We start from the raw sequence: 24,707 nt of genomic DNA, 5'->3' as shown, positions 1-24,707 counted from the left end.
GAAAAGCTAATGACATAGGATTGCACTACTTGCATTCCAGTCTGGTCTTTAGTGAAGCATTTAAGAAACCAAATTCGGTCTTTAGATAGCCGATTTCTGGCTGCAAGACACTTCACCAGACCCCATTTCTGTGGGCGCGACAGAAAGGGGTCTGGCTACGCGAGACTAGCTAAGGCGAAGGTAGCGGCCCTCTACGCGTTCAGAGATGACCGCTAGGCCTTCAACATACTGTACAAGCCAGGGACGTCGGAAGCAAAATTACACTGGTCAGTGCTAACGTGCGCTAGATAGGCGTGGCCATACTTGTAAGACACCAATTCCATTATCAACTAAAAGCAAAATCGTCACATGCATAACTTACTTTCGCATGCATAACCTCTTACTCAGTCTTAAAATTACCAAAGATGCGGAGGCGGTGTTCGCTGCCACTCACAAACTCGTTGCCAATGATATCTAAGTCTAAACGATCAAGTCTCTCTGTGTGCATATGCAACAGCATAACATGATTTAGCCTAGCCTGCTTCATGGTGCTCCTTAAGTATGTCTTGTTGTTCATCCTTAAGTACGTTTCTTGAAAGCCGCCGTCCCATCCCTCCAGTAAGAAAATCCTTTAATAGTGAATGCAGCGTCTCTCTTGGTGCTCGCCAAAAGCCTTTTCTCATGATCAGCTGTCATCAGTTGTCATGCAGACGTGGCATGCAGAAGGCAGCATCCATGTGAACGTCGTAGTGTAGCCAGTCTTACTCTTCACACCACTCTACTCTGAAGGATCGTGTCTTTCCCGTCGACCCAAAAATGCGATTAGGACACTTGAATGACTTGGGAGGATGAAACTTGGCCGAAAGTACGCCGGATTCACGGGAACTGCAAACTGCCATGACGAACGGCAGCTGTGACTACCACGTGGGTCTAGATTGTCTGTACATCGAGTCAAGATGGCTTCTCTTTTATTGTGTTTAAGTTTTCATGTCCTTCTTGTCAAGAAAGGGACAAATGAATAAAAAAGTGATAAATAATTTATTGCCAAATTTATTTAATGACCTATACCTTAAACCGGAATATTTTTGCTACTATGCAGCTGGCGAAAGTTGACTTTCTGAATATTGGTCCGTCCCGGGACGGACCAAACCGATCGGTTCCGACGCCCCTGCAAGCACAGATAGTGTCTCTGTTGATACCTGTGGAAAGTTTATCAACAGCGATAATGATGGAGAAGGTGGAGACTTGTCAATCATGAGTTTCTAAACCACACCTATACTAGCATAGTATCGAAATTGCATTTGTTGCCTAGTAATGAAGTTAAGAATGTAATCTGTAGCCTACTATCAGTTTGACTCAGTGAGATTTGTAGAGGCTGAGTATCAGTCAGTACACCAAAAGGAAACGGTTTACAAAAGGGATGATCCCCAAACCAGCGTAAATTTTCATTTCAAAAATTTGCGCAGACAACACCTACATGCCACGCCTACGTACCAGACTTTCGGGGCACGCACATATCAATCCTGGCTAGAACCCTACTCTGTCCGTCTATTTGCTTGTCTATCAGTTTGCCTTCTGTCTGTCTGTATTTTTGTCTGTTTCTGTCTGTTTCTCTCTTTCTAATTCTCTCTGTCTGTCTGTCTGTCTGTCTGTCTGTCTGTCCGTCTCTCTGTCTGTCTGTGCGTCTGCTTGCCTGTCTGTCTATTTGTTTTGTGTTTGTCTTTCTATTAGGATTTTGTCCGCTTGTAGTTTTTTTGGTTATTGTCAGTACGTTCAGTGTTTTACGTTTGTGTGTTTATTTCTACTTAAAGCATTTATTGTTTTTCTGTTTGTTTTGTTATTTGACAGATTTGTGTTTTTGTTTGTAGCTGTTGATTGGTTGATTGACATGCTGTTTAGGAGCTGGATGAAATGGATGCATCTCGTCTATATCCGCCTGTGATGTTGTATACTGACTTGCTAGAGACCCTTTCAGCTCATGGACATAGTCATCTTATTAACACATTTCTGGATACAATAAAAAACATGGGAAGAATGAGATGAGGTAGACATTGTATTAGAAGGATGCATCTCACAATAGTTCTTGGAATAAAGGGGTACATCTCTCACAGACTGTCTTGGAATGGATCATACATCTCTCAACACACCAGACTATTGTATTGGAGAGATGCATTTGTAAATATATATTTTTAGAACTGTCATCAAATGCACAAGGCACATTACAAACAAACTATGACACAAACTACGATGCAAACTACAATGCGAACTACAATGCAAAGTACAATGCAAACTATAACGCAAGCACACACACACACACACACACACACACACACACACACACACACACACACACACACACACACACACACACACACACACACCACGCCACGCCACGTCACGCCACGCCACGCCACGCCACGCCACGCCACGCCACGCCACGCCACGCCACGCCACGCCACGCCACGCCACGCCACGCCACGCCACGCCACGCCACGCCACGCCACGCCACGCCACGCCACGCCACGCCACGCCACGCCACGCCACGCCACGCCACGCCACGCCACGCCACACCACACCACACCAAATTGGCAATACAATATACTAGACTGTTGTATTGGAGGGATGTATCACAATACACCAGACTATTGTATTGAAGGGATGCATCTCACAATACACTGACTATTGTATTGGAGGGATGTATCTCACAATACACTGACTATTGTATTGGAGGGATGCATCTCATAATACATTAGGCTATTGTATTGGAGGGATGCATCTGACAATACATAAACTATTGCATTGGAGGGATGCAGCTTACAATACATTAGACTATTGTATTGGAGGGATGCATCTCATAATACACTAGACTATTGCATTGAAAGGATGCATCACACAATACTCTAGACTATGGTATTGGAGGGATGTATCTCACAATACACTGATTATTGTCTTGATGGGATGCATCTCACAACACACTAGGCCAATTTTTGAAGGGATGCATCTCACAATACATTAGACTATTGAATAGATTGGAACTATGCATCTATCAACACACTAGATTGTTCTGGAAAGATGCCATTAACTCTCGAATCAAAATTTTTTCTAGATTTAGAATCAGTAATGAAGACCCTCCTAGTCAATGGTGATGTTGATGGAGCAATGGCAATTGTACTCAAAATCAGTCATGTCATGATCTCATCTCAGAAAGATGGTTTACGGCCTGGACGGCAGTTTCTCTCTCATTTACTGAAGAGCGATCCTGTAATAGAAGTTGTGTTGCAGTTGTGTTGCATATATTAGTTTTAGTAGTTTGTTGTTTGCGTTAGAGTTTCAATGTGTGTGCGTGTGTGTGTGTGTGTGTGTGTGTGTGTGTGTGTGTGTGTGTGTGTGTGTGTGTGTGTGTGTGTGTGTGTGTGTGTGTGTGTGTGTGTGTGTGTGTGTGTGTGTGTGTGTGTGTGTGTGTGTGTGTGTGTGTGTGTGTGTGTGTGTGTGGTGTGGTGTGTGTGTTTGTGTGTCCTTGGATTCCTAACCGGAAGTTAGATAAACAAAACAGAGATAAACCGAAACATTTTTGCTCACATCGTACACGCACTTACGATGCTACACGTCAATTTAGTCTGCGCAATATGTTGCTTTTCCAAGCAATTTTCCAATTTCTCACTTCTTTGCCACACTTCCTGCTTCCTGTCATCACAAACAAACAGTGTAGAGGTACACTGCATATTCTAACTTCTAGTCGGTGGCAGCAAGAGCTCGTACCAATGTGACAGAGACTGGAATGAACAAACAGAGAAGAAGCAGAAAGAAGACAACACGCATCATGACGAGCGATCACGCGAGGCACGCTCGTCGGCCAGATACGGCTCTGTCGTCGGCCAGATACGGCTCTGTCGTCGGCGTGCGGGCCCGGAATGAGGTGACGTCGCCGCGATCATTGTCACACCTTGTCTAGAGCCACGCCCTTAGCTAAAGGTTCAGTGACACACTACACAAACGTTTGGTTTTTAGGTTTCTCTACGAGTAAATCGCGACATTAACATTTTTGGTGTGATCTACTACCACATTAAGAATGACTAAAACAGGTAGGAAAGGTCATTAGCTAAATTTCATGACGTATTTGTCTTGTACTCATTCTCCTCAAACGTTCAACAACTTACAATAATATATTCTCTTTGTCAATTTGAGTTTGGAAAACGGATGTTACTGTAATTAGCTAAGGAAATAATATAATATTTATGTAGGCGCAGGAGCGGGTCGGACAGGTCAAACTATACCTCTACCAGATTTTGAAAAATTGACTTTTACCAGTCAACGATTTTAACTATTTTCGGTTTAGGTATACAAGATTAAATAAGTAATATATTTGTAGATGGTTTATCCTTTTTCTTGGTAGACATGATCCCTTGCTTCTTAGTCTATGTCATCAACAGCAATTTTACAATAGTGTATTGCTTCAATAAATGAGCACTTTATTAGGCATCGAAACCATCTTTACTGTGCGCATGTGTGTAGCTTTGTAACGCGCGCTATTTTCGCCTACTATATAATATTCTAAACCATCCACAAGTTACTGACTGTAAGATTAAACAGAACTGTGCCAACAGTTTTATTTTCTAATATAAATCCAAGCTAGTCCAGATTACAAGAGACATCACAACAATGGCTTAATTTGCCAGTCAAAAGTTAGCTATGCAAGGTCATTTGGCGTCGGTATGCTGTGGTTGATGGTGGCTTATCGACATTATATAAACGTCATCTTGACGGAGTGAATTGAGGAACCAGTGGGAGGTGGAAATCACCGTGGAAGAACTCGGCAGAAGTTGCTGGAATTACCGACTAGCGCACAGCATTATTGCAATCGTAAAAGGCCGATGTGTTGCGCCGCATTCTTACTGAATAAAATTGGGAATTGCAATGAGAAGCAACAGAAACCGTCAACTTAGAAATCATACAAATATGATCATGTGATTAGCCTCGCGGTCCAGATCTACGTTCGCGTAATAATAATTTTGAATGATGATGTTTAATTTTTATACGCTATAAATGTTAGCCTCATAGTCAATAATTATCTATAATCAAATTATTAACGTGCTTAGATAAAAATTGTAATAAGTTATTGTTTCCGGTTTTTTCTCAATGGCGGCCTTTCCCCCTGATTCGATATAGTCTCCGCGGGTCTGATTATGATTTGACCAGCATTGCCTTTCGATAGGCTAAATTATTGTAACACGATTACAATAAAATACTATAGAAGCGTCTAGACGTTTCTATCTAGAGAGCACTCCGTTGCCTCGAGCTAACTGTTGTATCTGGCACGACTGTTAGTACAGTACTCGCTTAGCTATATTTTACCCTCAAGCGTGCGTTAACTCAAGTGTTCAATACACACTAACAAGCTCCCCGCAAAACTCAATTGCATTCTCTATTACGCAATCAAATGCAAGCTAGAAGATTTAGTTGAAGTAACGGCAAAGCTGGATATGAGAGCGTAGTAGTTGCCGTTATCTAGAAAAGGAAAACATACGTTAGAGATTTTGCAATCTCGCTGCCGTTGTCAAAAACTTTACTAGTAAATCATAGAAAGAAAGATAGCTAATTAATGCTACATCTGTCAATTTATTCTGCAAGCACGTGTAAATTGATTACGCAATATATATTTTTAGATATTGGGCAGGTAACTCACGTGACTGATTTTAGGTAACTTGTTACGTATTGGAGCACCGTTTTGTTTCAATTCGCATTCTATTGTTCACGGTACAACAAGAAGCTAATTAATTTGTGTTCTCTAGGTCTGTTTTTTGTTCCATTGGTCATAGACAAAGAAATGGTTTAGTGACTAAGAAAAAAGTTTGTCAACAATTTTTGCTTTCGAAAGTTATCAGTTAGTCAGAGTGAATCGAGAATTCGATTGCAACTGTTTACGTCGCTCACGTGACTTCAGCGATAACCGACGCATGCGTAGTGTTTGGGGGCCCGCTCTACTACGAGTTTGAACTTACTGTACTGTAATCGGTTGGAATAGAGAATTTCTTAGTAAGTTAAATGCAATAGTAATGTAATAGTTATTGTGATGAAGTGTAAGTTTGTTGTGTGAGAGTGTCGTGTTGAGTGATTTCTCGCTTGTGAGTGAAATTGTAAAGATTTGTTGTGATTGATGTGTTGATGTGATGTTAGAATGAGTGAAACACACATCAGGCATGGATAGGACATTAGAGAAGGCTGTGAGGGACAACAAAGTTGATAAGGTGAAAAGTCTTCTGAAATCAGGGTCATCGCCTGATGCGTGTGGTAGTAATGTATGTTATTGACTGAGTGACTCATTTTATTGTTTGTTGATAACAACTCACTCTATTGTAGGGACGTCCTGTACTTGTGATAGCTTGTGAGAACGGCTTCAATTCCATTGCACAAATTCTATTACAGAAAGGAGCAAATGTTAACAACGCAACTCTTGGTGTAAGTGTTGAGATTGAATGAATGAATGAATGGAGGAATGAATGGATAGAATGATATTTCAATGATGTAATGAGATTTGTGATAGGACGGATATTACATGAAATACAAATAATAAAACACAATTATTGTTATTGCAGGGTTGGACTGCTTTAATGTTTGCAGCATCTCATGGTTATGATTCACTAATTGTTATGTTATTATCAGCTAATGCTGATGGTAATCAGAAGAATAAGGTGAGTGTTTGTATTTGTTGTTGTTATATGTGTTGATGTGATGTGTGAGATGTTATGTACTAATAATAAATGTATTAATGTTGAATATTATTATAATATTATTTAATTAATAGAAAGTGGAGAAAGTATTATTATTTATCTTCAATTGTTAAAATTTAATTTAAGCTAAATTGTTTGCTTGTTTAATGTTTATCCTCCTTTTCTGTTTCTGTTGTGTTTCTGTCTGTCTCATTCTGTTTTTGTCATTCTATCTGTCTTCCTTCTGGATGTTTGTTTACCTTTCCGTGTTTCTGTTTGTCTGCCCGTCTGTCTGTATGGCTGCTTGCCTGCTAGTGCACTCACCTACCTGTTCTCCCATCTGCATGCTTGCCTATCCACTACCTGTCTGCATCTCTATTAGTCTGCCCATTCATCTCTGTGCTTGTTCTTGCCAATTTACGTGTCTGTCTGACTGTCTGTCTGTCTGTTTTTCTGTCTGTCTGTCTGTCTGTCTGGTTGTGCCCCTCTCTACATCAATTTCCCAATCTCCCCGCCTCTCCCCAATCCCCACTCCTCTCTCCCCTATCCCCCGCCTTTCTCCCCAATCCCCCCGCCTCTCTCCCCAATCCCCCCGCCTCTCTCCCCAATCCCCCCGCCTCTCTCCCCAATCCCCCCGCCTCTCTCCGCAGCCCCGCCTTTCTCCTCAATCCCCCTCCTCTCTCCCCAATCCCCCGCCTCTCTCCCCAATCCCCCGCCTCTCCCCATCCCGCGCTTCTTCTCCTCTTTCCCTTCCCCGCCTTTCGCCTCTCTCCCTCTCCCTCTCCCTCTCCCCTCTCACCCCGCTCTTCTTTTCTTTCTCCTCCCCCTTTCCCGTCTTTCCTCTTCTCTTTCCCCTTTTTCCCTCTCCCCCTCTCCCCTCTCCCCCTCTCTCCTCTCCCCTCTCCCCTCTCCCCTCTCCCCTCTCCCCTCTCCTCTTTTCCCTCCCTCCTCTCTTCTTTCCCCTCTTCTCTCTCCCCTTTCTCCCTTTCCCATCTCCCCTTTCTTCTCTTCTCCTTTTCCGTTCCCGCCCTCCCTCACTCCCCCTCTCTTCCCCTTCGCTCTCCCCTCTTCCCTCTCTCCTCTATCCTTTCCTCCCCTCTCTTCTCTATTCTCCCCGCCCCTCTCCCCTCTCCTCTCCTTTCCTCCCTTTTCCTCTCTCCCTCTCTCCTCATCTCCCCCTCTCCCTTTCCCCTCTCTCCCCTCCCGCCCTGCCCTTCTCTCCTCCTCATCCCCTCTTCCCTCTTCCCTCTTCCTGCTACCCCTTTCCCTTTCTCTACTTCTCTTCCCTCTCTCTTCTCCCCTTCCCCCTTTTTCCCTCTCTCGCTTTTCCTCTTTCCTCTCTCCTCTTTCCCCTCCCTCTCTCCCGCTCCCCTTACCCGCTCCCCCTCTCCCTCTTCCCCTGTCTCCTCTCATTTTTCCTTTCCTCCTTTTCCTTTCTCCTCTCTCCCCTGTCCCCTCTTTTGTCACCCTTTCTCCCCTATCCCTTCTCCCCTTCCCTCTGTTGTTAATTTGTTTACTTTTGACGATTTGCTTGTTGCATCTCTAAAATCTCTCTGCATGTTATTTTGTGCGTCTGCTGGTCAGCCTATTTGTCCTCTTTTTTTCTGTATTCCATACAGCTGTTTGTCTCTCTTGTTGTTTTTGTATTTCTTTTACTCTTTCTCTGTTTCTTTGCTTGTTTTTTGTTTGCCTGTTTGTGAAACTGTCTTTGTGTCTGATAGTTTGTATTTGTTTGTGCCATTATTTGTTTGCGGTTAATTTGTCTGTCTATCTGTTTGTCTATTAACTAATTTGTTTGCTTTCTGTTGTTGTTTTTGTATGTTTGTTTTTTACTGACATGTTATCTTGTTTTCGTGCGTATGTTTGTTCTCTTTGTGGGTTTGTTTGTTTTAGTTAGTTTGTGTGTGAGTTTGTTTTCTGTTATTATTTGACTGACATTGTGTTTGTTATTATGGATGTTATGTTTCTTATTATAATTATCTTCTTTTGTTTCTTATAATTATTTGTTATTGTAGGATGAATGGACGGCATTGCATTTTGCTGCTTTCAACAATCACTCCGAAATTGTTCGTATTTTGTTAGAGAATGGATGTGATATGAATGTAGAAGACAATGTAAGACATGTTGATGTGAATGTGAATGATAATATTTGTAATCATTGTATAGTGAATTTGATGTTTGAGTGTGACAATAAATATGAATTCTGATTGTTTTTAAACTCTCAATCCAGTTGATTATAAAAATCAATATTTGAACAATATTTATGAAATAAAACTAAAATTGTTTTGTGTGTGTTGAATTAGTTAATTATTTAATGTTATATTATACTACAGTAGATATGAGTTCTATTTCTTATATGTTTATCTTTTTGTCTCTTGTTTACGGATTGTGTGTAGTTGGATTGTCTGTTTGTTGTTTGTATGTTTTGATTTTTTAATTTTCAGTCTGCACTTCTGTTTCTGTGGTTTTTCTGTCTGTTAGTTTGTCGCTTTCTGTTGGTCTGTTTTGTCTGTCTTCCTTTTTCTGCATGTTAGCTTATCTTTTTGTGTTTCTTTTTGATCTGTCAATCTGTCTGTATATGTTTGTTTGCTTGCTTGCCTCACGCATTGAAATAATTGAACTTCATTTACGATGCTCCTTTGAATAAAAACGCGTGTATTCTAAAAGTATGTAGAGATGTTGTATCCTATTAGAACATCCCGCCTACTTGCCAGTCATCTTGCCATCATTCTATCTACATGCCTACCCACTTACTTACTTGCTTGTGTTGTCACCCACCTCCACACAATTTCACTCATCAGCCTCTTGTCTACGTCCCTACTCGTCTGCCCATTCACCTGCTGGCTTTCCCATCTGCTTGGATGCCTGTCTGTCTGTTTATCAAACTGTCTGCCTGTCTGTTTGTACATCGGACTGCCTGCTCACATGCTTCTTCATCTGTTTGCCTGTCTGTTTGTTGGTTTGCCTGCTCGTTTGTCTTTTTTGCCTGCTTGCTACTAGTCATTCTGTTTGTTTGTCTGTCTTACCTTCTGCTTCTCTGTCTGAAAAATCTCATAGCAGTGGAAGAAATTTATATAATTATAAACACAACTTTAGTTACTAGTTTATAGAAATTTCTTTATCTTGTGTGATTTACCGTATAAGATGTAATATTGGCGGGAAATGTATTTTAGCGGATTAGCGGATTTTTCAGCGAGCACCGATGTATAATGCGCTATTAATTTGGCCAGCGACATATGTCGACGTAATCACACACGTGATCATCATGTGGCCACAAAGTGGTAACCACAGTTTGCCATCTGTTGTACCTAGACCCTGTCTAACAGGAAGGGTATTAAACATGAGAATGAGGTTGTGTAGCTATGGATAAAGCAGGACAAGTCATGAGTGATATATTCTTTGCACTGACACAACAATTATTCATCAATACAGAAGTTGGAGACCAGTAAGTTAGGGAAATGTGATGGCAACGAACCCCAGCATGTAGTGTTTGGGGAATATCGTACATACACGGTGTCAATTATCAAACAATGATGTCCAACCACGAAAATAAAATCCAATATTAAATGTGATTTTTCGGTCAAATTAAGCAAACTGCCAAATTAAATTCTCGACAAAGTTTCATCTTTTACGGTATATTACAGCAGGTGAAAAGAACATATAAGTATAAACTGGTGTATTATACATCTAATTTTATTATCATGTATTTTGATGTGTTAATATTGGAAGATGTTAATCATACTTGGATATTGTATTTATTTGACAGATGGGAGATACTGCACTGCAATGGGCCGAGAGAGAGAATAGCAAAGATGCTGCAGATGCAATCAAGTCATTTGCTGTAAATTGTGTGTGTGTGTGTGTGTGTGTGTGTGTGTGTGTGTGTGTGTGTGTGTGTGCGCGCGCGCGCCTCTGTTGTACCTAGACCCTGTCTAACAGGAAGGGTATTAAACATGAGAATGAGGTTGTGTAGCTATGGATAAAGCAGGACAAGTCATGAGTGATACATTCTTTGCACTGACACAACAATTATTCATCAATACAGAAGTTGGAGACCAGTAAGTTAGGGAAATGTGATGGCAACGAACCCCAGCATGTAGTGTTTGGGGAATATCGTACATACACGGTGTCAATTATCAAACAATGATGTCCAACCACGAAAATAAAATCCAATATTAAATGTGATTTTTCGGTCAAATTAAGCAAACTGCCAAATTAAATTCTCGACAAAGTTTCATCTTTTACGGTATATTACAGCAGGTGAAAAGAACATATAAGTATAAACTGGTGTATTATACATCTAATTTTATTATCATGTATTTTGATGTGTTAATATTGGAAGATGTTAATCATACTTGGATATTGTATTTATTTGACAGATGGGAGATACTGCACTGCAATGGGCCGAGAGAGAGAATAGCAAAGATGCTGCAGATGCAATCAAGTCATTTGCTGTAAATTGTGTGTGTGTGTGTGTGTGTGTGTGTGTGTGTGTGTGTGTGTGTGTGTGTGTGTGTGTGTGTGTGCGCGCGCGCGCGCCTCGACTCAGGAGTATTGACTTGGGTGGACATGAACACACATGAGCTGGTTTGGCAGTAACATCTTGCATCAGACGGGTTTTTGGGCCTTGGAGTCTAGTCCCAGAGCTGCGCCATAGTCAGTGCACCTGTATGCCTCCGGCTAAGCTCCAGGCGGATTGTAGAGAATGGAAATTCATTGTCTATTTGTAAATATTTGTAAAATATGTCATTGTAAATAATTTCCTGACCACCAAGATACCGTTCATAAGAGGAGTACGCCAATGTTTCCCATTGTCACCACTGCTGTATGTGCTGAGTGCAGAACCTTTGGCTGAAGCTATTCGTGCAAATGTAAGAATAGAAGGAATTTATGTCCCAGACACAACGCACTCAGTCAACGTTTCAGCATATGCAGATGACACAACCTGCTTTGTTTTAAATAACGAAGGTTTTGCAGCTCTCAATGAGAAGCTACAACTATATGAACTTGCAGCAGGAGCAAGATTGAATCGTATGAAGTCAGAAGGATTATGTCTAGGATCTTGGCACTCACGTCAAGATGCACCGTTACAAATAGACTGGACCTCAGAAAGCATAAGAATTTTGGGACTGACATACACAAGAACATATTTCAATACGGTGTCGACGAACTGGAAGGATATTCTACAAAGACTGCAAACAGCATTAGCAGTGTGGAAAAAGAGAGATCTATCCATTTACGGGAGAGCCAAAGAGCAAAGATTTGCCCTGTCCAAGGTATATTACGCAGCACGTGTTTTTGCAATGCCACAGCACCTAATGAAAATGTTCGAAAATGCGATCTGGTCATTTGTCTGGCAGGAGCGTCAACCTCTTGTAAAGCGTGGAGTGTGCATAGCATCAAAGGATTTTGGAGGACTAGATGTACCACACCTCCCATCTAGAATAAATGCAAGTCAAGTCCAGAGTCTGAAGAGGTTATTCACGGCAAGTGTTTACACAGATTGGATGAACTATGCTCTCTACTGGTTTCGAAATATTGGGGGTTTATACAGGTTAGGGATACGAGCTTTTGGTGCAGCCAACTGGGAACCATCAGGTCGGCTTGTGGTAGTACTACCGCCCCTTTTACCGACATCTGCTAAAGCTGTAGCAGAAATGTGGAGGAACATGAAAGCCAGTGAAACCACGTTTCTATGAAGAATCATGTGCAGAAGCACTGTGGGGCAACGCTCTTATTACAGATGAACATAATCGGCCCCTTTACACTATCCGTCACTGGCAAGGTCCGGACACATAACAGTGCAAGATTTTTATAGAAAACCGAGACCACCGTCAAATACGGTGTCTTTTTCAGTATGTTCAGCTTTAGACACAGCTATTCCTCAACACTGGCGGACACTGCCAAAACCATCATGCTGTTTTCAGAATAAATGGATGCGAGAGCTACACTTATTTATGAATGGAGATAGTTCTACTTCAATACAAGATGTCTCAACGAAGGTAGCTTATGAACATTTCAAAGCCTCGTTTACAGAAAGTCCTCTTTGTTATGAGAGGTGGAGTGCTTTCATGTCAATTTCGGAGATGCAATGGAAAGAACTCTGGTCGATCCATCAGTGCATTCAATGGCATCATATCAAAACGACCTATTCTCTAAAATGTTGCATAGGGTAATACTTTTTATCTGTGGTCTAAGTGACAGTCAGATGTGTTTGGTCTGCAACACGCAAAAAGATGCATTTGACCATGTTTTCACCGGCTGCTGCAAATGGCAGGATACGCTACGAATTGCACAAAAATATCTTTGTCAACATGGGATAAGAATATCAAGAAGTACCAACATTTTCAAGCAACTTTTGCCAGCAAAAAGAGACAAGATCTACATCAGTGTGCTACTAACAACTTACTACACGAAGAGACAGACACTGCGACCTCAGGCAATAGTGGCAACATATATTGATCAGTTGCGATTAGTGGAACGAAAAATTGTAGTACACTAGTTTCAATGTAATGCGTATTATCACTGAGTCTTATGGACTCTTTTAATAAAACAGAAAAAATGTATGTGTGTATGTATGTATGTATGTTTGTCTGTCTGTGTCTGTCTGCTTGTTTCTCGGTCCATCTCTCTCCCTCCCTATCTCTCCCGCTCTCTCCCTCTCTCCCCATTTCTTTCCCTTCCTGTCCCTCCCGCCTCTCTCCCTTCCTCACCTTCCCTTTCCCTCCATCTACGGGTGTTTCTGTCTCTATGTGTGTTTCTGTGTGCGTGTGTGTGTGTGTGTGTGTGTGTGTGTGTGTGTGTGTGTGTGTGTGTGTGTGTGTGCGCGCGCGCGCTATGTGTCTGTTTGTCAGTGTGTGTTTCTGTTTGTGTGCATTTGTGTATATGGGTGCGTGCGTGTGTGTGTGTGGTATGTGTATGACTGTGTCTGTGTGTGACTGCATTCAGGTGACACCTCGGATGCTCACACCACAGTTGGCTTTACAAGCATGACCTGCTGTGAGTACGTGGCCTTGCTCCATTAGATTACTAGCTTATGCCCAGAGTTTCTTTTCAGTAGTGCACAGAACCCAGCTGTTAGCTGGGGGTGTGATCAGGAATTTGGCAGCTCGTATGTTTAGGTTTTTTTGTGTGTGTGCGTGTTTGTGCGTGTGCGGTTTGTGTAGATGCTTGTGTTTTTATATATTTTATAATATTAATTTATATTTATCTTAATATGATTTTTGCGTGCAGGTGAGATCACAAAATTCAAGTCTATTGTCTTTATCGGATAGCAGTAAGTCAGAATGTAAACAATAATTTTATAGCATACTTTGTATTCGTTAGAATACAAACATCTGGCAATGCAATCATTTTGCCTGTTCAAAGGAAGGATTGGTTGATATTAATTTGAACAGTAAACTTTTATTTAGCAAGCAATTTGTGTGTGGCAGCATAGGTTGCAGTGAGTTTTCAATTCAGAGTACAGTACTATCTAGTCTATAGTATTCCTTGTCCATGCAATTCTTTGAATCCGACAGCCAATTTTCTGGCTCAATCCAGCAGATACATTTATTTGTTGTGAGTATGCAGATTCTTGTATACAAGATGTAAGTACCTGAATACATCTAATTTGTGTTGTATGCATTGTAAGATAGGAAGTACGGTTCTAGAGATCTAAATACATGTACCATACAAGAAATGTATCTCAAATGTTCAGTGGTGTAACTTTGGCATGAGGCAACAGAGATAGGCAGTTCCCTAGTATCTTGGAAAGTCTATAGAGATCTTGAAAATCAACAATGTGAATATTTTACGCGATTTGATAGACCAACTAAAAGAAATTATAGACTGGAAAAGTTGTTTTCATAGTCTCTTAGTTTTGGTTGCCGACATTAAAAGTCAGATGGTTTTGTCACGGAACTAACCCAAACGTTCGTCTTCAAGTTGATATTAACAAAGTGCTTTAGTGAGATTTTAACGCTATGCTGTTAATTTAATTTCTATTTATCATTATTATTACATTTAATGAGCTTTAGCAATAAACAGAACGAAAGAAATTTTAATGTACTGTAGTGGTTGTCATTTCTGATATTGTATTTGCAGTTCGTACAAGCTCTGTAGCAACAGCAGCAAATGTTCGTGTCTCTCAACCAGGGACACAAAGAATGAGGGTCAGCTGATTACTTTTGTGTTTCGTATTTCATTCTCACATTATTCCGTGGATGTGTCAGTTTTTGTGAGATTTCTCACAGTGTAACTGTCCATAGATCATAGTTTGCTATATACACATGTACATCACATTATTGTAAAATTTCTGTTGTTTTACACAGACCACTACACCTACACAACAACCTCCAAGACAAGTGGCTGGAAAAGGAGATGAACAGTTAGTAGAGCAGCTGATGCAACAGATAGAGCAAGTGAGAAATGAAGGTTCAGCAAAAGATAGAGAAATTGCTGAATTAAAGACAACATTGAGAGATGAGAGACTGCAAAGACAAGATGCAGTTGGTGAAGAGAGAAGAGAGAAAGAAGAGTTACAACAAGAGCTACAACGATTACAACGAGAAAATGAAAATCTTCAGCGACTACTAAACGAAGAGCAAAGAGAAAAAGCCACCATTGATGAGCTGCTGTCAGATGCTGAAAGCGCAATTGAACGATACGAGCAAGCAGCAAGAACCGAAGTTCTCAATATTCCTTCACATGACATTCAGTTGACAGGCACAGAGCTAGGACGTGGATCCTATGGAGGTGAGATGCTTGCAGTTTATCACAAGTATCTTTTTAATCTATTTTGACTAACTGAATATTGATGAACTATTTATTGTTATCTATACAGGGGTGTATATATACAGGGGCGTAGCGTGGCATAGGCTAGACCGAGCTATAGCCCTCCATCATTTGTTAGTCGTGCTCATGAAAATTGTGGACAGTAAATACGTGTGAGGACCAAAGCTGTATATAGTATATACACCACCCTCTTTCCAGTCTGTTTCTGGCTGATTCTACCGTATCAGAAGTTAATAAAAATGGGCGTGGCCATAAAGTGGGCGTATTCCGTAGCATTGTAAAGTTTTCTCCCTATTTCTAGAGGTCACGCTACGCCCCGTCCCTGATCCATACATACAAACGAGAGTAGTCTGGCTTTATGTCTGTCTGTATGTGAGTAGGACCGTATCTCCGTCGCCCCGGGTCCGATATCCGCTGAATTTGGCTCGCGAACGCCGACCTGCAAAGGGGTACCCGTAATTTTTAGTGTGTACAGCGTCCCCTTTCGAGGGATCGACCTCCGCGTAGAATCTTTTGACGCCGATAACGCTACGCCTTTCGCTTCAATCGAACGCATGCCCGCAATAGACCTGTGTGGACTGTACCTGTCGTCGTCCTTCGCAACGCTTCCAGAGGTCGAGATCGCGGCCGCTGTGGCCGCGCTCGCGTTTCTTTCCAAATTTTGATTGCCTCTGTACCAAAACCTACCAGTTCATTTTTTGCACCGAGCGGTACACGGGGAGTGTGTCGATTTCTACCGAAAACGCGAGGGGGCCAAGATTTGAAGTCATTACATCACACGTGTCAAGCAATATACGGGTGACTAAGTACCTGCACGTGACTTCCAAGATTTTGCTGCCCGGATATATACCCGATCTCTCTTAATTTCTCAGAATGGGATATAATTGACCTGGATATAACTCTGAACGAAATTATCTGTAAATTCCTAGAACGGGGTACTTATGCACCTACCAATCAATAATGTATAGTACGGAATTATGTATAGTCAGCGCCATGCGAAGAAGGGGATCGGTAATGGCATATATACTTTGAGATACTCGATCCCTGTTATTTTCTCAGAACACGATTTAAGTAAACGAGATATAATTGAACGGGAGATATCTCTGAACGAACTTGGTCATGAGAATTCTGTCTATCTGCTAATTCTTCAGAATGGAGTAAAAATTGGAGAAAAAATGCATGTGAACGACATATCAACTCGACACTCGGTTACATTTTTAGAACAGGGTTAAAATGCGTGTGAGCGAGTTATATCTAAATTATATTAATAATACATTGTTAGAACGTGACAGTTATGCAACAACATAAATTTCCATACAACGTTTATATTAAATAACTTTAAGAGAATTCTGTCCGCGGCTGACAATAAACGGGATATAACTCTGAAGAAAATTCTTCAGAGATACACTTCTAGAACGGGGTTGAATGAGATATACTTCATGCATACCACGATAAATTAATAACTACCACTAATAATAATAGAAATTTACCATTAGTAATATTCATATCTAATCTGCCAGTGCGGAGAACGGCATGGTGAGCTAGTAGATAATAGAGCCATACTCCACGTGGATATTCTCTAGTGGAAGCTATAGTAAACTGTATTGTGATTTAGTTGTTTGTGTTGGATATTGGCGTGACTGTCCTGTTGCCGTCAAACTGTTGTATGATCATTTGACTGCTGTTCAACGCAACATTCAACTTGTGCAACAAGAAGCATCTGTAGCATGGAAGATGCATCATCCAAACATTGCTGCTGTTTGTGGTGTCACTCTGGAGTTAGAAGAGAAGAAGGCATGGATTATCATGGAATTACATAGCGGCTCCATGTCTGGTGTGATTGATGCATGTCAAGGAGATGTTGCACCTCTCACTTTACGTGAAAAAGTCGACATGGCACATGATTCTTTGTGTGGACTGGATTACATTCACTCGATGGTAAGAACAGTTGATTAAATGAACAGAAGTTGATCAGTTATTATTTTAATCATAATCATAATGAAAATAATCAGATGACAGTTCAGCTAATTAGTTTGCTTCCAAAGAACCACCAAAGTAAGTATGGAGAAACAGATCGATGGGCTTTTAGGTGAGAATATAAACAGATTGGCAGATTAAGAGATGAAGAGGGTGGTAGAAGAGTCGCAGACAGACATATGTCTAATGTCGATTTATTAGAATATTCTACACACGCGCGCACGCACGCACACACACACACACATAACAAACACACACACACACACACACACACACACACACACACACACACACACACACACACACACACACAAAACACACACACACACACACACACACACACACACACACACACACACACACACACACACACGCACACACACACACAACAGACAGGGAGAGACAAATATCATTTAGATTTATTATATAGCCCTGTGTAGTAACTATTGGATAATTCAGCAAAGTGACAACCGCCAAAAGACTCAACACAACTTGGACAATGTTCACGCGCCAGAGCCATGCGCTCCCAGCTTCTATACCTCATTCCACTGGAATGTCTATCTTACCTATTCAAAGCCTAACTTACGTGCTCTAATGTTTATCAATCAATGCATGGTCTTCCGTAAGTTTAGTCTATCCGGTGCTCCTGATTTTGTTTGACATGCGGACTTACGTAGGAGCTGGTACCGTTTTGCCTACCTCGCATTGACTTGCCGATGCCGCTTCGTCCAGTGGGTTTTCATTTAATTCCGACCGGCTCTTCATTTTCTCATCTTTCTTCTGAACCTGAGGTATTTCCTCAATTGTTTCAAGATCTGAGAGTCCTGTAAGTGGCGCATAAAAACATTTGGATAGTGAGGTCTTGCTGTCGCCGCCATAGTTTACTATCTGCCGGTATCATTCTCTTCGATAGCGGTCCCGTTTTCTCTTGTACTGTTGCCGTAACCCATACTGGACCGTTGTCTAAGTTTTCGCCCATTCTAATCGTTCAGCCTGACATGTGCGAGCTTGACTGCCTTTGTCATGGTCTTTCTTTTGTTTTTCTTGCTTCTGGTACGCACGGCTTGTCAAGTCACGGCGTAGCAAATCCAACTTGCTCCGCGGCATCAGCCCTATTAGTAGCTGCGCAGGCGTTGACCAGTTGCGTGTGGTGTTGTACGATACCATAGCAGAAATCTATAGATTTTGCTTTCCAGTGACCCGTACTCGTAGTACATCCGTTTCATTTCTCCCTTAAACGTGGCAACAGCGCGTTCTGCCAAGCCATTGGATGATGCATGGTAAGAAGCAATACGAATGTACGTAATACCATCGCCGTCTATAAATGCCCTAAACTCTGCAATCGTCAAAGGGCCCCATTACCTGAAACCACAATTTCGGGCAATCCATGTGTTGCAAATATTCGCTGCAACCTTTCTTGATGGTAGCTGGTGCAGTTATAGTTGTCATAGTGTCAACTTTCATCCACTTGGAGGAAGCATCCACTACAATGAGAAAAGACTGAATGAGAAACGGACCTGCAAACTCGATATGCAAGGCGGATCACGGTCTCTCTTGTTGTGCCCATGAATGTAAGGGCGCCAGTGCCGGCATATTGCGGTTTATCTGACACGCGCGACAGCATTTAAACATTCCCTCCAACTCCTTGTCTATGCCCGGGTACCACACATAACTTCGGGCCAACCCCTTCATTCTCTGTTTTCCAGGGCGTGCCACGTGTAGCTCTGTTCCACTGATGATCGGGTTTGAGTTAGTACAATCACGCGATGCCCCCATTACACACAACCTCCGGACACGCTTAGTTCATGTCGACGACTGAAGTAAACCCGCACATGGCAGTATCTTCGACTGCCATTGGCCATTCTGTCAAGGTATACTGACGCACCTGCGACAAGCCTGGGCTTCTCTCTGTCCTGCGACGCATCTGCATAGCGGTGATCGGTCTAGCTGTCGCCGCTTCTAGTGTCTAACGTCGGTATGGTCTCCACAGGTTCCTCCTCTTTATCCGACGCCCAGTACTCGGCAGTCCACTTAATCCATAAGTATTACTATTTAATCGTCCAGCTTTGTACATCATTGTGTATTGGTAACAGGACAGCATAAGTGACCAACGTTGCACTCGCCTGTAGCACATTCATGGTACTTCTCAGTTCTCTCCTAGTAACGTGAGCAGTGGTTTATTATCTGTAAGAATTGTCAATGTTTTGCCAAAAACCATACACGTACCGCCGAAACAGCTTTACGCCAAGCACTACGGCGGCTAATGCTTCCCAGTCGATCAGAGCATAACCTTGTTCAGCCTAGGTCAACGAACTACGCAATCTGTCTTTCAATTTGAACTTGATACTTATGTGGCAACACACCTTCTACGCTTTGTTATGAAGCATCACACGCTATTGTTAGTGGTATCTTGGAGTCAAAATGTGGTAATAACTTGTCGGACTCGCACCCCGCTACTATTTACCTGGTTTGCTTAGATTATTGAAACTCGATTTTTTGACGGGAATTAAGACAGGCAGACTAGTAATCATTCACGCATGGAGACAATTGGAAGTACTTAGTCAGTCAATAATCAGGATTCAATTCAGTCACAAGTAAAATCTGTAGCAAATTGAATTACGCACATTATGTCAATATGATCTTAAGGTCGGCGCACACGGTCTCTTGCCACTGCACAGATGAGTATGTATCATTGTCGATTTTTATTGATTTCTGGCATTGCTTTTTGCTATGATGTCGTAGAAACCTAAGGAGATTCTGCACGGTGATATCTGTCCAAGGAACATCCTGCTTACAGCAACGATGAGAGCCAAACTGGGTGATCTAGGAGCTGCTCGTTTTGAAGATGCTTCACTTTCCGTTGGTCTGCTCAGTCCACAATACACACCTCCGGAGAGATTTGATTTTCCAACTTTACCAAAAAGCAGCAAAACCGACGTGTACAGTATGGGGGTGACCCTATGCGAGCTCTTCACTGCTGTTCCTCCAGATCGTCAAAAAAGGATAGATCAAGTCTTACTCATCCGTCAGAGAAATGTTCGGGCTTTATGCAAACACCTGATGAGAGATGATCTTGCCACACGACCAACAGCAACAGAAGCCCGTCATATTATTAGTCGTATTCGTGATACAGACGAGTATAAAGCATGTCCTCCTAAACGAATGGTAAAGGGCAAGATGGATGGAATAGCTGATGTCACTCTCGTTTAGTCCATTTGGTGAAGTTGACATTTGATTGAAGCATGTGTTTGTTACTTGACACCTTTTATATGTTGTTACAACGTATTCACCTAGCAATAGCAATATCTTTAGCTTCTTGCATTTTGTTATTTTATTGGTCAGACATCATCAAACTTATTAGCATATGTTTTACAATGTGAGCTGTGACGTATATGTACCACTTTGTCACGTGACATAAAAATTGCTTCAGCATTTGCACATTGTATTGTAAACAATTCCAATATCAACTACTTGAGATTATCTTATCCTTGAATGTCTGCAAAAATTAACATAATTAATCCGCTTTAAATTTCATAATTAATTAATGTATATTTTATTCAATCTTGTTTCTTCTGTATCGATATTACGTATGATGAAAGAGAAGGTGATTTTCCCAGCTAACACAAAAAGAACTACTTTGAGTGTAGATACGGGATATCGTGCTTAGCGCACTTAGTGTGTATTCCCCCATGCTGGTTTTCCGGCGGTTAGCTCCAATTTGGGCGACTTTGGGTCGTTCAAGAGTTAGAGTAACATCAGGAGATGTTAGTCTATCTTGTTTCTAATGTACCGATGTTACGTATGATGCGAGACAAGGCGATTTTTTCGGCGGACGCGTGGAAGAAGAACTGCAATCAAAGAATTATTTGGAAGACGTTAGAATTGGCAGTGTCAGCAGTTTCAGACATCTTGTCAAACTGTCGACCAATTGCGACAGCGCGGTAAAAATTTGAAATGTTGATGTTCACGATATGATGGCGTGAGCGTACAACTGCACCCTACGTACATAGGTGACCTGACTGTAACAAATGCAAGACAAGCGTTGCAGAACTGCGGCAAAGTGTTGATTGATTCTAAGCCAGAGAGACGTGTGGAATTGGTGCGAAGTCTGTGGCAATCATTCAAGATAATGGTAAGAAGATTATCTCGCGCAGTCGGACCACCGAAAGCAAAGGGAGGCCTATTGTCGAGGTTATGTTCCTACACCTCCTTGTGAAGCGTCACTTGCTATTGTTAGTGGTATCTTGGATTCATGATGTACTAATAACTTGTCGGACTGCAACTCTGTCTTCGATTTGCTGAACGCTGCCCTTTCTTCTTTTCACCTATACCGCTCTCCTTGATGGAGTTTTTACAATGGTGCCAAGGTCCTGGCCAGTCTGGGTAGAAATCTGCCGTTGTAATTGATGAGCCCTAAATATGCTCGCAGCTGGCTCACATTTGTGGATTCCTGGGCTGTTTGGATAGCCTGTACTTTCTCCTCGGTTGGATAAATTCCTTGTTTGTTAATCCGGTGTTCTAAATAGTGGATCTCTTTCTGTAGAAACGAACATTCCTGCCTTCTTAACCGCATTCCTGCTTCTCTCAACCGACGCAAGACTGCTTTCTACTTCCGTAGGTGTTCTTCCTAAGATTTCCCTTCGATAAGGATGTTATCCAGGTAGATTACTGTTTCTGGGATCACCTGCACAAAACAATCCATTGTTCGTTGGAAGATCGCTGGTGCAGCTGCTACTACAAAAGGCAGTCTGTGGTATTGGAACAACCCCAATTGGGTGTTAATGGCTAGGTATTGCTTAGATTCCTCTTCGAGTTTCACCTGTTGGTAGGCATGACGTAACTCCAAGTTTGCGATGCTTGTCCTCCTGCCAGTGTGTCAAATTTCTTCTACCCTTGGTAATGGGTACTTCTCTGATACTGCGGCTTTGTTAGTTGTGAGTCTATTGACACCACAACCTCTTATTGATACATCTGCTTTCATGAAGCGGATAATTGGCGCATCCCAGTTTGCAAATCGCACTGGCTCGATTATGTTTTCTGCCTCTAGCCGCTTTAGTTCTTGTTCCACCTTTGCCCGATAAGCATAAGGAACTGATCTTGGTTTGAAGTACCATGGTGCACTGTCGTCTTTCATCTTGAGTATTGCCTCTGTTCCCTTCAGCTCGCCTACTTTTTCTCTAAACAATTTATCAAACTTCTGTAGCAACTCCTTGGATCAGTACCAATAGATTTGATGTGAACCTTTGGTAGTATCTCATGCCACGGTCGTGCAAGCGTCTTCATTCAGTTCCTTCCCACTAGGGTTTTTTACGACTTGGACCAAAATTGGTTCCTTCTTCCTGCTTCTCTGTAGCTGATGGACTGTAGTTATTGTTCCTGGATCAGATGTTTTCTCATCTTCATCTACGTGACAAGCTTTATATCAGATTTGCGGCTTTTCGCGAGACACCCATATATAAGGTGGCCTCGATTTCCACACCGTCTGCAATCATACTCTTTGAAAAGGCAGCTGGAAGCTTGTTGAAACCCACCTCATCGGTAGCACTTGTATTTTCGCTTCATTGACTCATCTCACCCTGGCAGCTGATGCAACTGGTGCAATGTGCCATCTGTAGAGGTGTGGTTGGCGCCAAAATATCTTCTACATTCTCCTCGGCTGTCTCCATAGCCTGAGCCTTTGTTAGCTCCGTTTCTAATGTGAGTGTGCTTTCTGACAATAGCTCTTTCTGGATCCTGGAATAACCAGTCACGTAGCATCTCTGACAGAGCTTGCTTGTAGTCGAAGTACTCAGCTTGCAGTCTTAAAGCCGTCGTAAAATGTACTACTGATTTCCCAGGTGGTCTGCTTATGCTATTGAACCGATAACGTTGAAGGATAACTGACGGCTTGGAGTTTTGATGCACGGCAACCAGCTTGACGATATTCTTCTCTTAATCGTTGAGGCCGTCCTTGCAACACAACGTGCAGATCAGTTGATAGGTTTTTAGTCCCCACACACTTAGCAGAATTGTTTTCTTTTTCCCCGTGTCGCTGATGAGGAAGTCAAGACGCTCGCTGTAAAGGCTCCATTCCCCTTCATCTTCCTTGAAGTGTTCCATCTTTCCATACATCGTAGCCATCCTGTTATACCCCGGCCTCGTCGCCACAATTTAGCAACTATTAGATAATTTATTAAAGTCACAGCCGCCAATAGACTCAACGCAACGCAACTTGGACAACGTGCACGCGCCAGTGCCTCGCGCCCCCGTTACTATGTACCTGGTTTGCTTAGATTAATGAGACCGGTTTTTTAAGGGGGGGAGACAGGTAGACTAGTAATCAGTCAGGCATACAGACAGGATGGCAGGCTTTCAAATTGGACAGCTTGGCTATTGGAAAGATGAATAGGTTGTTCAGCAATCAGACAATTAAAAATACTTAGTCAGTCAATAAGCAGGATTCAAATCAGTCACAAGTAAAATCTGTAGCAAATGGAATTACACACATTATGTCAATATGATCATAATTAAGGAAGACACGTTGTCTTCCCACTGTACAGATAAATATATATCATTATCGATCTTTATTGATTTCTGGCATTCCTGTGTGCTTTGATGTCATAGCAACCTAAGAAGATTCTTCACGGTGACATCTGTCCAAGGAACATCCTGCTTACAGCAACGATGAGAGCCAAACTGGGTGATCTAGAAGCCGCTCGTTTTGAAGATGCTTCACTTTCCGTTGGTCTGCTCAGTCCACAATACACACCTCCTGAGAGATTTGATGTTCCAACTTTACCAAAAAGCAGCAAAACCGACGTGTACAGTATGGGGGTGACCCTATGCGAGCTCTTCACTGCTGTTCCTCCAGATCGTCAAAAAAGGATGGATCAAGTCTTACTCATCCGTCAGAGAAATGTTCGGGCTTTATGCAAACACCTGATGAGAGACGATCCTGCCACACGACCAACAGCAACAGAAGCCCGTCATATTATTAGTCGTATTCGTGATGCAGACGAGTATAAAGCATGTCCTCCTAAACGAATGGTAAAGGGCAAGATGGATGGAAAAGCTTCTGTCACTGTCGTTTAGTCCATTTGGTGAAGTTGACATTTGATTGAAGCATGTGTTTGTTACTTGACACCATTTATATGTTGTTACAACGTATTCACTTAGCAATAGCAATCAATATCTTTAGCTTCTTCCTGCATTTTGTTACTTTATTGGTCCGACATCATCAAACTTATTAGCATATGTTTTACAATTTGAACTTTGAGGTATATGTACCAC

At 41.9% G+C, this 24,707-nt stretch overlaps 1 protein-coding gene across 3 annotated transcripts; it reads left to right on the top strand.

Moving 5' to 3' along the window:
• Positions 1 to 5,930: 5,930 nt before the first annotated feature.
• On the top strand, positions 5,931 to 20,908 carry LOC134198174 (GA-binding protein subunit beta-1-like). 3 transcript variants are annotated; one of them, XM_062667509.1, is made up of 12 exons: positions 5,931 to 6,012; positions 6,154 to 6,224; positions 6,337 to 6,435; positions 6,573 to 6,668; positions 8,702 to 8,800; positions 10,453 to 10,527; positions 11,066 to 11,140; positions 13,920 to 13,962; positions 14,772 to 14,839; positions 14,999 to 15,422; positions 17,077 to 17,399; positions 20,181 to 20,908. In XM_062667509.1, exons 2-12 carry the CDS (start codon positions 6,177 to 6,179, stop codon positions 20,646 to 20,648), a joined length of 1,818 nt encoding a protein of 605 aa, XP_062523493.1. In that variant the 5' UTR covers positions 5,931 to 6,012; positions 6,154 to 6,176; the 3' UTR covers positions 20,649 to 20,908. The 3 variants fall into 3 exon arrangements, with proteins under 3 accessions (XP_062523493.1, XP_062523492.1, XP_062523494.1); XM_062667508.1 differs by having other exon boundaries at positions 6,154 to 6,275; XM_062667510.1 differs by lacking the exon at positions 11,066 to 11,140 and having other exon boundaries at positions 6,154 to 6,275.
• Positions 20,909 to 24,707: the final 3,799 nt, after the last annotated feature.

This window comes from Corticium candelabrum, chromosome 2, assembly GCF_963422355.1.
Source record: "Corticium candelabrum chromosome 2, ooCorCand1.1, whole genome shotgun sequence".
Lineage (NCBI taxonomy): Eukaryota > Metazoa > Porifera > Homoscleromorpha > Homosclerophorida > Plakinidae > Corticium > Corticium candelabrum.
This window is presented reverse-complemented; position numbering and strand designations above follow the sequence as displayed.